The sequence below is a fragment of the Melospiza georgiana genome, chromosome 6, assembly GCF_028018845.1.
Source record: "Melospiza georgiana isolate bMelGeo1 chromosome 6, bMelGeo1.pri, whole genome shotgun sequence".
Classification (NCBI taxonomy): Eukaryota; Metazoa; Chordata; class Aves; order Passeriformes; family Passerellidae; genus Melospiza; species Melospiza georgiana.
The window spans coordinates 7281554-7294517 of NC_080435.1; the positions used below are offsets into that span (position 1 = coordinate 7281554).

The window sequence follows — 12964 nt, forward strand, 5'->3', positions numbered from 1 at the left end:
GCACTATCAGACTACAGATCATTCTCACAGAATTAATGTTTTAACTATTTTTTAATGTTAATTTCACTAGTCTGGAGAGCATTTACAAGTAAAAACAAAATACAAATCACTTTGATTTCTTTTCTAGTTAACATACAGCACGTACTGTTTTCTCGTTTGAACTACAAACAACTGGATAATGTTTGTATCTAACCACTTTTTCCTTCTGTAATTTCAAGGAATACAATGTAGAAAAACAACCACCAGTTTTCTGCAATCATATTTTGCGGCCCACATGGACAGAATATCCCTTTTCAAGGTTCACAAGACATTCTGGAAATGCAAACACTTTATGCAACTATGCACCTATTAATTTTGCACCTATTAATATAAATTGCTGCATACACCCACACTTCCAAGACATAAGAAGAGTTTCTCTATTGCAGAAAACAGTGCTATAGCACACAACTGAAAGCTTCCAGAAAGAGAATATAAAAGAAAATTGGTTATATATACTAAATAAAACAGTTACGCTAACTTCATACTGGAAGATTTATGCCATATGCTTTTCCACTATGTTTTAGTGGATGGAATTGTCCAAAGCAAAACAAAAAACCATCACTTGTCACCACCTGCAGCACATTGCTCGTCATTTTAGAAATACAGAAAAAACCATCACCACTCTGGAAAAAAAAATAGTCAAGATAATTCAGGGTGATCAAGAGATCTCTGAATATCATCCAAATTGATGATTCAGCAAATCCTGGCACTCTCAGCACACCCAGGAAGGACATTATCAGCTCCAAGTTGACAAATGGGTGCTTTACACTTGGCTAATAGCTGCAGAACCAACAGCAATGCCAGGCAGTTGAAACTCTGATTCCCACTGCAAAATATACTTCCACAGAAGCAATATGTTTAGGTTTCCAACTATAAAACATAGTCAAGATGTTTCAGAAGTGAAACTCTGATATTAGCTATGTATTGTTCTGACAGAGCTCCAGGAGCCAAAACAGCAAACACATCAGCCAGACGGGTTCTGTGACATTCTGTATTTATACTAACACAGACCATCTTAACACCAGGTCCTTCTTTGCTCCAGCCACCAGCAGTGCTTGACATGAGCATTAAATTCCCTCTCTATACCTGTTTTTACCTGCAGTGCACTTTTCCAAGAGCTCAAGATACTTGCAGACCTCTTTTTTTGGTTTGGGGATTCTTTGGCACAGACTTATCCAGTTTGATCTGCCACTATCCACTACAAAAGAGTCAAAGGTCAGTCTTGCAGACTTGTTTGCTCTACGCTGTCCTGTACTGAGGCAGAGCAGTGAATGACCAGGAGTTTCTAACAGCTTACCTGTTCAGCATCACGACTTCCGTGAATGCTTTGTGACAGTTAAGCTGCACGCCACCCCTGCAGGTACTTCTAAGGGACAACTTGGAAAATTTTCTAGCTAAGTCAAAGAACACGGACTCATCACAAATTTTGGCATTTTCTCTGCCACCTCAATCCTAGTATCTCCTCATGTTTGTCCCTACTTCAAATAGAAAAAAGATTGTTCAGGAATTGTGTCCTTATTGCAAAACTGTGTCCTTATTTCCTCATATTTTGATGAAGGAAAGAGGATATTCACTTCTGGAAGCAGCTGGCACATCCAAACATAAACTCACAGTCACCCGACAAGAGGATACAAAAGTGCACTGATGGGAAAACTACTTGAAAGAGAAACAAACTGCCATAAAAAAAGCATCCTAGAGACATCAAGGAACAACCACCTACTAGCAAACTTGCATTTTACAGTCAGACATCCCCCACATGGCTGTTAACAGCCCAGACACATTAACTAGGAGCACCTGGGTAACAGCCAAAACAAAACACATCCAGATCTGTACCTACACTAAGATCTCTCTTTTAGATCCTTCTCACTCCTAGAGGGCAGCTAAGTATCTGTGAGGCATGGGGGAACTCAAGTCCTTGTGGCTCCTAAAAAGCAGGCTTTCTGATACACGGCACTACAGCCCTCTCTAGTCAGTCTATCCAAGTTAGCTTAGCACATTCTTCAAAGCTGCCTGCAATTAGTTTTTTTGTTAGAAGAGAAATAATATTACTTGAAACCCAAACTTCCTATGATTGTGCCCCAGGGGCAATACTTGTAGAATGATGGAGGTCAGCAGCACTACTGCAAATGCTTCCTGTAATTTCAGAGTAGCACAGGAGAAAACGGATGGGTGAAATTATACAGCAGCTGCCAAAGCAGTGAAGGGAAAGAAATGAGGTACGCATCTCCTCTCACACCCCTCCCCCAAAAGCCTTCTAACTCTTTATAAACAATTTTGCGAACCGTTTGGATGTTTTTTTCTCCACCGGGCGCATTTGTAAAATCAAGAACCACGGCACAAGACGAAGAAACAGCAGATGTCAGTTGATAGAGCAACCACAAAGCTAAAGTTTTCATGGAGAGACTTGATGAGACTACCTCCCGGCTCGCTAGGAGCGCAGCGAAAGCCTCCCCTCATCACTATTTTTGGTACTCCTGCTCTGGCCCCACTGTGCCAGGGCGCTGCGGGAGGACTCCCAGTCCCCGCCGAGGCGAGGCAGGTAGCCCGGGGCGCCGCCGCGAAGCCGGGCTGTACCTTTAAGGGGCCCGTCGCGGCGGGTGCGCGGCTGCATTCCTGCTCCGGAGCGGCGGCTGTCCCGACACGCCGGGCACGGCAGCCTGCGAGGCAACCTGCGCGCCCGCCCCGGCCCGGCCCGCCGCTCGCACCGCGGGAACAAAGCCCGCGCCCGCCGCCGCCAAACTTCCGCGGGGCGCAGCGGCCGCGTGGGCTCCGGGGCAGCGCCTCTCCGCGCCCCGCGCTCCGGCCTGCCGGGGCACTCCGCCGGCTCCAGCCCGCCGCGACACGGCGAAGGCGAGAGCTCCGCGTCCGGGCGCGGGACGGGGCGCGGACAAAGCGCGGCGGGGCGGCGCAGGGCAGGGCAGGGCTCCCCGCCCGGCGGGCGCGGGCAGGTGAGCGGCGCGGCCGGGCAGGGCTCTCCGCCCGGGCGCGGATCTCCGCCGCCGAGCCCGGGACGGCAGCCGGGCCCCCCGCGCTGCCGCGGGGCAGAGCGTGCCGCGGCAGCCGCTTACCTCTGGAGCGGAGCAGCGCTCCCAGCAGCACCAGCAGGAGCTGCGGAGGCGCGGGCAGGAGACAACCCCTGCCGCGCCGCCTCATGGTGGCAGCGCCCCGGCCCCGTGCCCGGGCCGCCCGCAGCGACGTCGCGGGCTCCTCCTGCGCGGAGCACCCCGACGCGACCGCCGCTCGCTCCGTCCGCAGCCGCGGCACTCCGGGGCCGGGGGCTCCCTCCCCGCTCCGCCCGCCCAGGCCCGGCCCCGAAGGAGGAGCTCTGCCGGGGCAGCCCCCGCCCCGCTCCCCCCAGCGCCGAGGCACTTCGCAAACTTTCGGCGAGGCAGAGGCGGTCCCGTGGCGGAGGCTCCGCGGCGAGACGCGCACCTCCCTTCCCCACCCCGAGGGGCCGTCACCTCGGCGAGACCCTTGGGCTCGCCCAGAGCACCCCGGACACCCTCAGTCCTTGCTCCCGGTACAGCTCCCTCGCCGCGGGCAGGGAAGCCTTTCCCAAAGCGGCTCCGGTGCTCGGGGCCGTCGGTGTCGGCTCTCCCTGTCCCAACTCCCGCAGCATCGCCAAGGAACATCGCTCCGGGGTCTCGGCTGCCCGGAGCAGGGCTGCCCGGTATCCTCCGGTCCCAGCCCGCTGCCACCGCTTCCCGACTTGTGCGAGCTTGCTGTACCCAGGACAAATCGCAGAGCCCTTCTCCCCGTCCTGTTCCCGTTTGCCAAACTCCTTCGAAAGGAAAACGTTCACGAGCCCTTTGCCCAGCATGCAAGTTGCTACTTATGAGAATCGTCTGATTTTCCCCTCCGTTCGTGACAATATTCTGCTATTTGGTGTTTTCCTTATAGCCGCGGTGTCCGAAGACAGCTAACTACGTATGAATCTCAGGTACCCTAAAACAAGATGTAGGGTCGTTCCCTGCAGCAGTAGAAATGAACTCTTGGACAATTGCCTTATATTCTCTGCTGCACTAAAAAGCAGATGGGCTTTCTCTGGAGATCACCCTTAGAGCCAGTTTTATAGTCCTTTTGGCATTATCTGACATTTTAATGCATAGGGACTGTTGTTAAATAATTAATCTCAGTTGATTTCAAAGTATTGACTTGAACAGAAGGCTGACTCAGATAGTCCAAACCCTGGACCACAGAAGAAGATGAGAATTTTGTCAAATTGACACCAAAGGGACAGTAATAGAAATGATCTTGTTTAAAGCCTTCCCATAGATGAATCCAGAGGAAGCTGTAATTGATCCCATCCTTTAAATAATCACAAGAGTAAGAAAATGGCACAGCATGTGATTGAATTATGCCACTCCTAATTAAGTGTAAAATGGTGAAGACAAGGGGTATTATTAAAAATGTCAACGTAAAATTAAAACAGGGACTGTCTTGACAAATTGTGCTCAGTGAAAAGAGAAAATAATCCAACACAGCTTGACTGAGGAGAACTCCCAAGAGCAGTAACACCAAAAGAAACATAAGCAACAAACCGTGTTTAAATTCTTCTGTACATGGCCACCAAAATTTTTAGAAAGAAGACTTTTTATATGCAGAACCACTGCCTCAAGATAGGAATAGATCCCCATTAGTGGAAGATGGGCAAAGTGTGCAAAGTTGCAGAAGAGTAACAACAAATACAGGTAGTCAAGAGGGACTGGTTGAGGTGAAGAGATTAAAAAACTTCTCTATCCTAATATTGACTTGGAGTCAGTGACAGACTGAGGGACAGAAAGTACACGCAATTATTGTAAAATAATAAACTTCAACATACCAGAGTTTAAGATGGCCGAAGGGGAAGAATTCTGAATAGTGGGTTAAAGTTTAGAGAGAGAAAACAATAACCTCACACTGACTGGCTGATTGACTAGAATGCAAAACCCTCACTGAATCTCCCTAAAATACAGAGCAACATAACCAAAATTCATTTAAGTTTATATTCTCTACTAAGGCTAGATCATCACATAGTGTAACTCAGAGGAGTCCTTCTGACTTCAGGCCCACAGAAGCTTTTAGAAGTTTAGGTGCTGAAGTACTGAGTGGGATAAAGAACAGACATAGGGCCCAGAACTTCTTGATAATTATATACTTAGGTCATGGAACAGTCAGCTGTTAAGATGAGTGTTTCCCTGTGTTTGAAAAAAAAGCCTCTTGAAAAATATTTGTCCTACATACAAATAAATTTACTTGTTAGCTCCTCAGTTCTTCTCTCCCCAGAGAACAAATGTTTTTACCCACTCTGTTAAAGAGTGGTTACCAGTCCTCTGCATCTTGCACTGTATTCTGGTAAATCACTTTCCTCTCTTCCTTAAACTATATCTCTGTCTTATTAGTAATTTTGAAATCCCCTGGTGAAATGTTAGAGAAGCACATAGTATTGTCTTTCCCAAAAATCTCCTAAATAGGTTGCAGTTGAACAGATGAAAATGTATATTATAAACTTCTCAATTACCTACCTGTTGATAAATACTTTGATTAAATATAGCCCTGATTACATTTGGGATCTTTGAGGAATAATTGTAAAGTAGATTTATGCAGTGAAAATGGACATTTATGGTAAAAGCAGACTAGTTGCTAAATAATGCTGGTAGAATTTAACCATATGGCTTTGGTCTTGCCTCTTTCAGAGTAAATAACTTCAAGGTTATTGAAATATCAGAATACACTTCAACCCATGCACAGCATGGGTACTTGCTTCTACCCACACCTGTGAGGGAGGAGGATCATGAAGTAACCAGCAACAATTTATAGATCACTGATAAGTGATATATAACACAAGTGTTGTGAGACATATGAGAAAGAAGTAATTAAAATATAATTAACAATTAATTTATATGACAACATGCCCAAGCAAAAAAAACTCAACCAGTCATTATAAATGGAACAGGAAGAAGATTATTATCCTATTAACCATTTTGGGACATAATTCAGATACATCCCCTCCAAAAGAAACATTTGAGAAATAAACCAATCCGATGACAGAAAATAAGTGCTACAAAATAACATTAATAGTTTGCATCATTTTCAGGGTGATTTTAAATAACAAACCTGTGTCAGGAAAAAGAAAACCAAGAACATGGTGTCATTAGAAAAAGAAGAAAGGGACCAGAACAAGGTAAGATTGTTAGGGAAAAGACACTTTATCTATTTTGAAACTGCAAAGATCTTAATAATAGGTTTAAAGAAAAAAAGGGGGAAAGAAAGAAAGAAAGAAAAAGTCTAAGTCTTACCTATCAAAGTATTTTTAAAGGATTCAAATGAGCTTTTCCTTGTGAAGATGATTTTCCACACCTCAAGTTTCGTAGAAGAGAACAACACATTGGGTAGCTTAATTGTTTCGTTCAGAAAGGTTTTATGTCAATCGTGTTTTAAATACTTGAGATAGAGTGAATTAATTTCCTAGAATGAAAAACACATGAAAAATTGGCAAAATGCATTTATGCTAAACCAAGTTCCCTTTTTCAAGTAATGTAAAGCTCGCTGTGTGAACAGAAGGCAACAGATATGATACACCTTGTATGGCTTTTGGCATCATCTCACAAGGCACTTTCATGGAACAACATTTTAAATACAGATATGGGAAGATGTGCAAGCATCTGATAGAAGGAAACCACAGTGGTCATTAGTCATTATTCATCAAAAGGCAAAGGCACTTCAGATTTGTTTCAAGATGTGTCCTGAGTTCTGTTTTGCCTACTATGTTCACTGACAACTTAAATGATGCAATATTTATGCTTGTAAAATCTGTGCTACAACAACTGATAACCTCTAAACAAAGGCAAAGGGCTGGAAAGACTAGGAAGGATAAGATCAGACACCCCAAATCCCATTCACAAATTGGTCAGATTGTCCAAAAACCAACAAGGAAAAATACAGTAGTTAGAAACATATTATTCTTGGGAAACAGAATGAAGAATGAATAAACTGCATGGAATTTTGGACTAGACGGATAGAGCATATTAGGATAGCAAACAATAGAAACCAACAGTGCAGCAGCACTGCCAGGAATGTGTTGAATTTTGGAACACCTTAACAGGTGTATCACATAGGAGACAATTTGATTTCTTAAATTCGCACAATACAGAAGACCCGGTTGGATACTGTGTCTGGTCCCGCCTGAACACCATAGAAACATAAAAACAACTGAAGAGAAACAAGAACATAATATGAACTAGAAATGTATAAATCAATCCCTTTGAGAAAAAGCTGAAAGAATTAGGTATGCCTAGTCAAGATATAAAAGCTTCAAGCCAGATGCAGCTTTATGATATTTATAAGAGCTAATTACAGAGATGTTGATCAGCCATCCTCTATGGCTCCAGTAGAAAGACATAAAAGAGTCAACTTCATTTGCAACAAGAAATGCTTAAAAGATTTTTCTGATCAGCATTCCAACTGAGGATTTTTCAATAATGGAGCAGACTGTCTAGGGGGACTGTGGAGTCTCTTTCACTGGATTTTCATAAGAACACAATTTGATAAGCATGCTGGTACTAGCCTTGATATGTTTAGTCTTGATGCAGCGCAGACTGGACGAGGTGATCTTTTAGAACCCCTAGCGAACTTTGGTTCAACAATAGTTCAGGAAATTCTAACTGTAAAGATAATTACAAACTCTGCACTCTGACCAAATTCTTTTTTACTAGTGACCTCCACGAAATAAACAGCAAAGACAGAAAAACACCAAAATGATAAAACCGTAGGTATTAGACCATGAGATTTTCCAGTGGCCCTTTAAATTTCTTTAGTTATTTCACTGGCACATTATCCACATGAGTTCCCTCTTCCATACCACCAGTGAACTAAAGAGGTGGTAGCTTGAATTACCAGGTAAGTTAAAAGTCAAATTTTACCCATACATAGGACAGTTGGGTGTCCAACTTTACTGGTGTAAATAAATTGTTTAATTTTCTAAAGAGATGCAGGATTGACAGCTTTTGCATCTGGTTACCTAGTTTGTAAATTATGGTCTCCGTGTTAAATACATTAAATGAAATTTTAACATTCATTTATATTTTATGTTATCACCTTTTCCTTTGCTGCCTTCCCTTTCTAAGTACTGGCACTACTACTGTGTACCCAGAGATGCTTGTAGGTGTCATAAACATTCAAATACTGTCACCATTGTCCCCTGCAGTGTTTCTTAAGTTACTGCTCACTTATTCTTAATAAAACTAGATGCCATCTTCTGCAGTGTTACCACAACTGCTTTCATTCACAAAAATATAAAATTCAGATTAGCAGATGAGAGTTTAGTTGTTACTTAATTTTCTTGACCTTTCATTTAACTGCCGTTTTCTAAGCATTCCAATTGCACATTTGTTGTGGGAAACTTTATGATCATCTCATGGACCACTATTAATTCTACTTCGCAGTGCAGACCAGCAAAACTAAAGATTACATTAAATGGCTACATTCAAAACCTCAGATATAAAGAATCTTGCAAAAGGTCCTTTGTAATGTAATGTCCAAAGTACAGATTCATCTAACCCCACCCCTTTTTGTGTGTGTATCTAGAAGGTGGGACAGAAACCAACTTCTAAGGCCCTTTAATACTTCACTCTAGGAAAAAAAAAAAAAAGAAGAAGAAGAAAAGGAAACAAAACCATAAGTAAATTGAATTTCAAAATAGGAAAAAAACCTGCAAAACCAAACAACAGACCAAACCAAATCTTTCTTCATGTTTTCTTTGAGATGGTAGCTCCTTCTGTGTTTTTGAAAGCTCGTTCTGCTCCTTCTTTTGCTGGTTCCCTAACATCCTCTATGTAAAAATAATGCAAATAAACACCCTCTTCTATTCCTGATGAGACTCCTCCCTGCAGTGAAATGGCAATTATCCAGGCCTTGCACAATGTCTGCATTGCAAAGGTAGCCTATGGCCTACCCTTAGGAACTGCACAGCTTAATACCTTCACTCTGGCACAGAAAAAAAGGAGAAGAGGAAGAGCTTAAAAGGGAAATGTTCTCTCAAAAGCCAGCAAAAGAAGAATTCAGTTTGAAGACAGAAGCCTAGCCACCTTTATTCCCCAAACACATTCAAATGGATAAGTAGCAAGCTGTATCTCCTAAATTAATTTTTGAGTCCACAGAGAAGCATTTTCTAAAGAACTGAAGACTTGTGTCTTTCTTTGACTTCCAGCTATTAATGTAGTTGGCCATCAATAGTTGCTATACTCAGATAAGAAGTTTGTGGTAAAAATCAATCACACAATCAGAAAGAAAGGCGACCTTATATCTCAGTATGTGGAACAGCTTAGACGGGCTGAATTTTCCTTTCTTAAAAAACCTAGAATTCATAAATTGGGCCTGTAAAGAAACAAGTAGTCATGGGAATAGATGTGAAAGACAGACATCTTTCTCTCAGCTCTACAAACACCTTTCTTGTTTGCAGAAGCCACTATGGAGATGTAAAAATGTAGACAGAATGATAAAGAGAGTTTTCTTTTTTGAAGATGATTCACTTCTAATATTTTATTGGCATGATAGGTCTGGCAAGTACTGCCAACACAAACAAGATATAACCCTTGAGTGTTTCTGATAAGATGTCAACCATCTGCTTTCCTATCAGGTGGCTGAATCAGAGATACTTCTTAACACCTCTCCCTCTGTCATACTAGCTCTTGAAAAATGGGAGTGAGGGAACAAATTAATTGCTCCCTACGAGCACTGGGTGAGACCTGGATAAAGGCACAGGTGGGAGCAAGATCCAGACTTGTACACTCCCTTCACATGAGTCACCCACATGTATGCACACACATCTAACCTCCCTCACAGTCACATATACTTTAATGTCTATTTCATTGCAAGTTTGAGATTTTAGAAACTTGACTATTTAACATGATATTAGCATTCTAAGAGTTTAAGGTAATCTGAGGCTGTGTATTATGTTTTCATTTGTTCTTCATTCTATGTCAGTAGAGTTGTAGGTAACTCTATCAGAGATTTGAGTGAGCAAAACCCAACATTTTTAATGCACAGGGGAAGACCATGTCATAGGGACTATAGGTTTCTCTTGCTTCTGTTTCACATAACTTAGAACACACTGAGTATGTTTAGTAAATATTAGAAATGGACTCTAGCCACACAATTTGAAACTCGGATCCACATCTAAACTTTACATATTCAAGGAACACCTCTTCCTTCACTAACACAGTGTAAAATTTAACACTTTAAGTTAGAATCTTAAGGATATTTTCTTAATATCTAATGTTATTATCAGATTCGAATGCAGAATGGTCAATCTATTTTGTTGTGGTATAGAAACTAGAATGATAAAGTTAACAAAGCAAAAGAAAAATTTTAAAATGTTCCTCAGATAAAACTTAATTAGGTCTTAATTCTCTACTATATTCTGAAAAATGTTCAATGCTTCCTCTATTCTGTTTAGAATGAATTGCCATAATCTTCATTTACTGTTTCAGTCTCAGTTGGTTTATATTCTCTCTCACTAAGCGATTTGCTTCCCTTTCCTAAGTACTCCAACCATTATATCATCATCTGATCTCCATCTTCTCCTCTAGTGAGTCCATAAAGGTGTTACTCTTGAAAACACCTTATGCATTATGTAGCAAAAAGGAAAAAAACATTCACCACTATGTCCTCTTATATTCTGGAGTGAATCACCAGGCTACGGATGTGTGTTTTTGCTGGAAAAATATTTTGACTGCAACTCCTGTACAGTGGCAGGGTTCTGCAGTGCTGTCTTCCAAATACTCTTTTGTGTAGCTAATAGACTTAGAATTTAGCAATAATTCCACTATTTTAACGAATCTGTGATCTCCACTTTCTTCCATTTTATTGGTTTTTCCCCTTGATTTCATCATTTGCTTTTCCATGCAGATGTTATAAGGCAAAATATTTTCAGGGTCCTTTGCATGTGATTAATGTCAGTTCTGCACAAAGAAAGTTACACACCTTTCCCATAGGAGCTGGCCACTGCAGCCATCCCAGTTACGGCTTCACTTCATCCCCAGACACAACAGCTCACTCCCACTTAGATCTGCCTGCCCTCTTGCACATACATAGAGCCATTTACTTATTATAATTTTCTCACACAGACACCTTGTCTAATGGACAACAGAGTCTGGCAGCTTATGTTTGCAAGGAACATTCGATAAGTAGAAGCAAAGAATAAAAATCGCTGGCCTTTTTGGGTTACCCCCCAGGACGAGCTAAGTCTTGGCTGTCAGAAATGCTTCCCGTGCCAGAATTTCATAGTGATATTTATTTTTACCAGGCATTTTAGACTTTTTTTTTTTTTGTTTGGCATGAGAGATCCTGCAAACTCTGCCAGAAATGGCTGTTTTTCTTCCCTGCATCATTAGTGGGGCGGCATTCCAACAGAGAAGGGTCACTCACTTGGTACTTAAGTACTTTTAAAGATGTTGTCCTTTCCTTCCTGATGAGATAATGGGAACAAAAACTGGAGGAGAGTCTTTCAACAGTTTGTTCTTACAAAAAAGCCAACTTTGCTTACTAAACACTAAACTCAAAATCAGAATTTGGACATTGCATTTAATGCATGCCAGGAATCTATTATACAACTTACAGCTACCATTGATTTGAAAACAAACATGTGGCCTCCCTGAGCCACAGAATCTGTCATCCTACTATTCTCTTTTCTCATAAGCACATCATGCAGAATTCAAAAGTACTCCTATGGCTGAAGAATAGAAGAATATTTCAAGGGGTTTTTTCTTCTCACCAACTTGTATTTAAAATACAAGAATCTTGGAGCTTGTTTAGACCTGAATCGTCAACAACACAGATCTCAAAATCAGATCAGATCTCCCTTTACTTTTTTCCGTCCACCAGTTCAAGAGGGAAAATAAAATCTTAGCAATCCAGATTAAAATGCAGTTAAACTAGTAAATAAAATAAAAATTATGATGGCATCATGTTCACAGGACAGTTTCCTGTACGCTTATGACATCTTACTAGTTAAGTATATTCCTGACTTAAGACTTGCTGGTACAACTACTGGTGTCACAGTTAAGCTCTGTAATGGTACAAAAGCTGGCTACTTATGAGAGCTGCTGCTGTTATCATGTTATCTATCACTAGCTGAAAAACACAGTTGTTTCCAGAATTCATCTTGGCAGATGCTAGGAGAGAGAAATTTGGTGAATCTTATTTCTCTGAAGATCTTAAAGAACAGTGTAAATCCAATCTGTTTGTCTAGGTTTTACCTGAAGAGGTAGTATTAATACTGCATTATTTGGGAAAAATAACTAATTTACTTGTGCAAAACCACTGTGCTATAAGTAAACCAGACAAAGAGTTCATTCAGTTTGAGAAGGCTCAGATTAAGAGAAGCACTATAAGTACTGGATCTTTTTCTGTAAAAGACTTCTGAGGGACCAACAATATAAAAACATGGATTTCATCATGTAATTTCATAATTTTTGGTTTTGGCTGACCTTTTTTATTTAAGATAATCTTATTTTTAGTGTATGTGTTTAGAGAGTTTGGTCATAATCCATATAAATAATTATTAAATCAAAAATTTAATGAGAGGTTTTTATGGGTTTGCAACTGACTCATGAATGAATCATCCAGCTTCAGTACCATTGATTTTTTAAATTACTTACAAAATAGAGTTCTAATTTCCCTTACAAGATTTCCAATAATTTACATAAATAATAGCATGTGAACTCCTTATTCTCCATTTCTTCAGATCTCTCCTCAAAACTTATCTCTGCTACTGTGCCCAAAATAATAGATTATCAATAAAGATTGACAGTTATTTAAGTCAATGTTTTTCTTCTCACAGTATAATTTGTTCTTCATGTGTTTTTTTTGTTATCACACCTGCAATTTCATTAATTATTATGTACAAGGAAAAGCTCATCTGGAAAATACGTGGGAAGCCTCGAAG

The 12964-nt window shown here is 41.2% G+C and overlaps 1 protein-coding gene across 4 annotated transcripts in view; it reads right to left on the reverse strand.

Annotated features, from left to right (window-relative positions):
• The window catches only part of LRP4 (LDL receptor related protein 4), an 84435-nt gene extending 81221 nt beyond the window's left edge, over nucleotides 1–3214 (reverse strand). For all 4 annotated transcript variants that reach the window (XM_058026030.1, XM_058026029.1, XM_058026026.1 and 1 more), the window contains exon 1: nucleotides 3108–3214. In XM_058026030.1, the coding sequence (XP_057882013.1) occupies nucleotides 3108–3192 (85 nt within the window). In that variant the 5' untranslated portion in view covers nucleotides 3193–3214. The remainder of the gene's footprint in view (nucleotides 1–3107) is intronic.
• Nucleotides 3215–12964: the final 9750 nt, after the last annotated feature.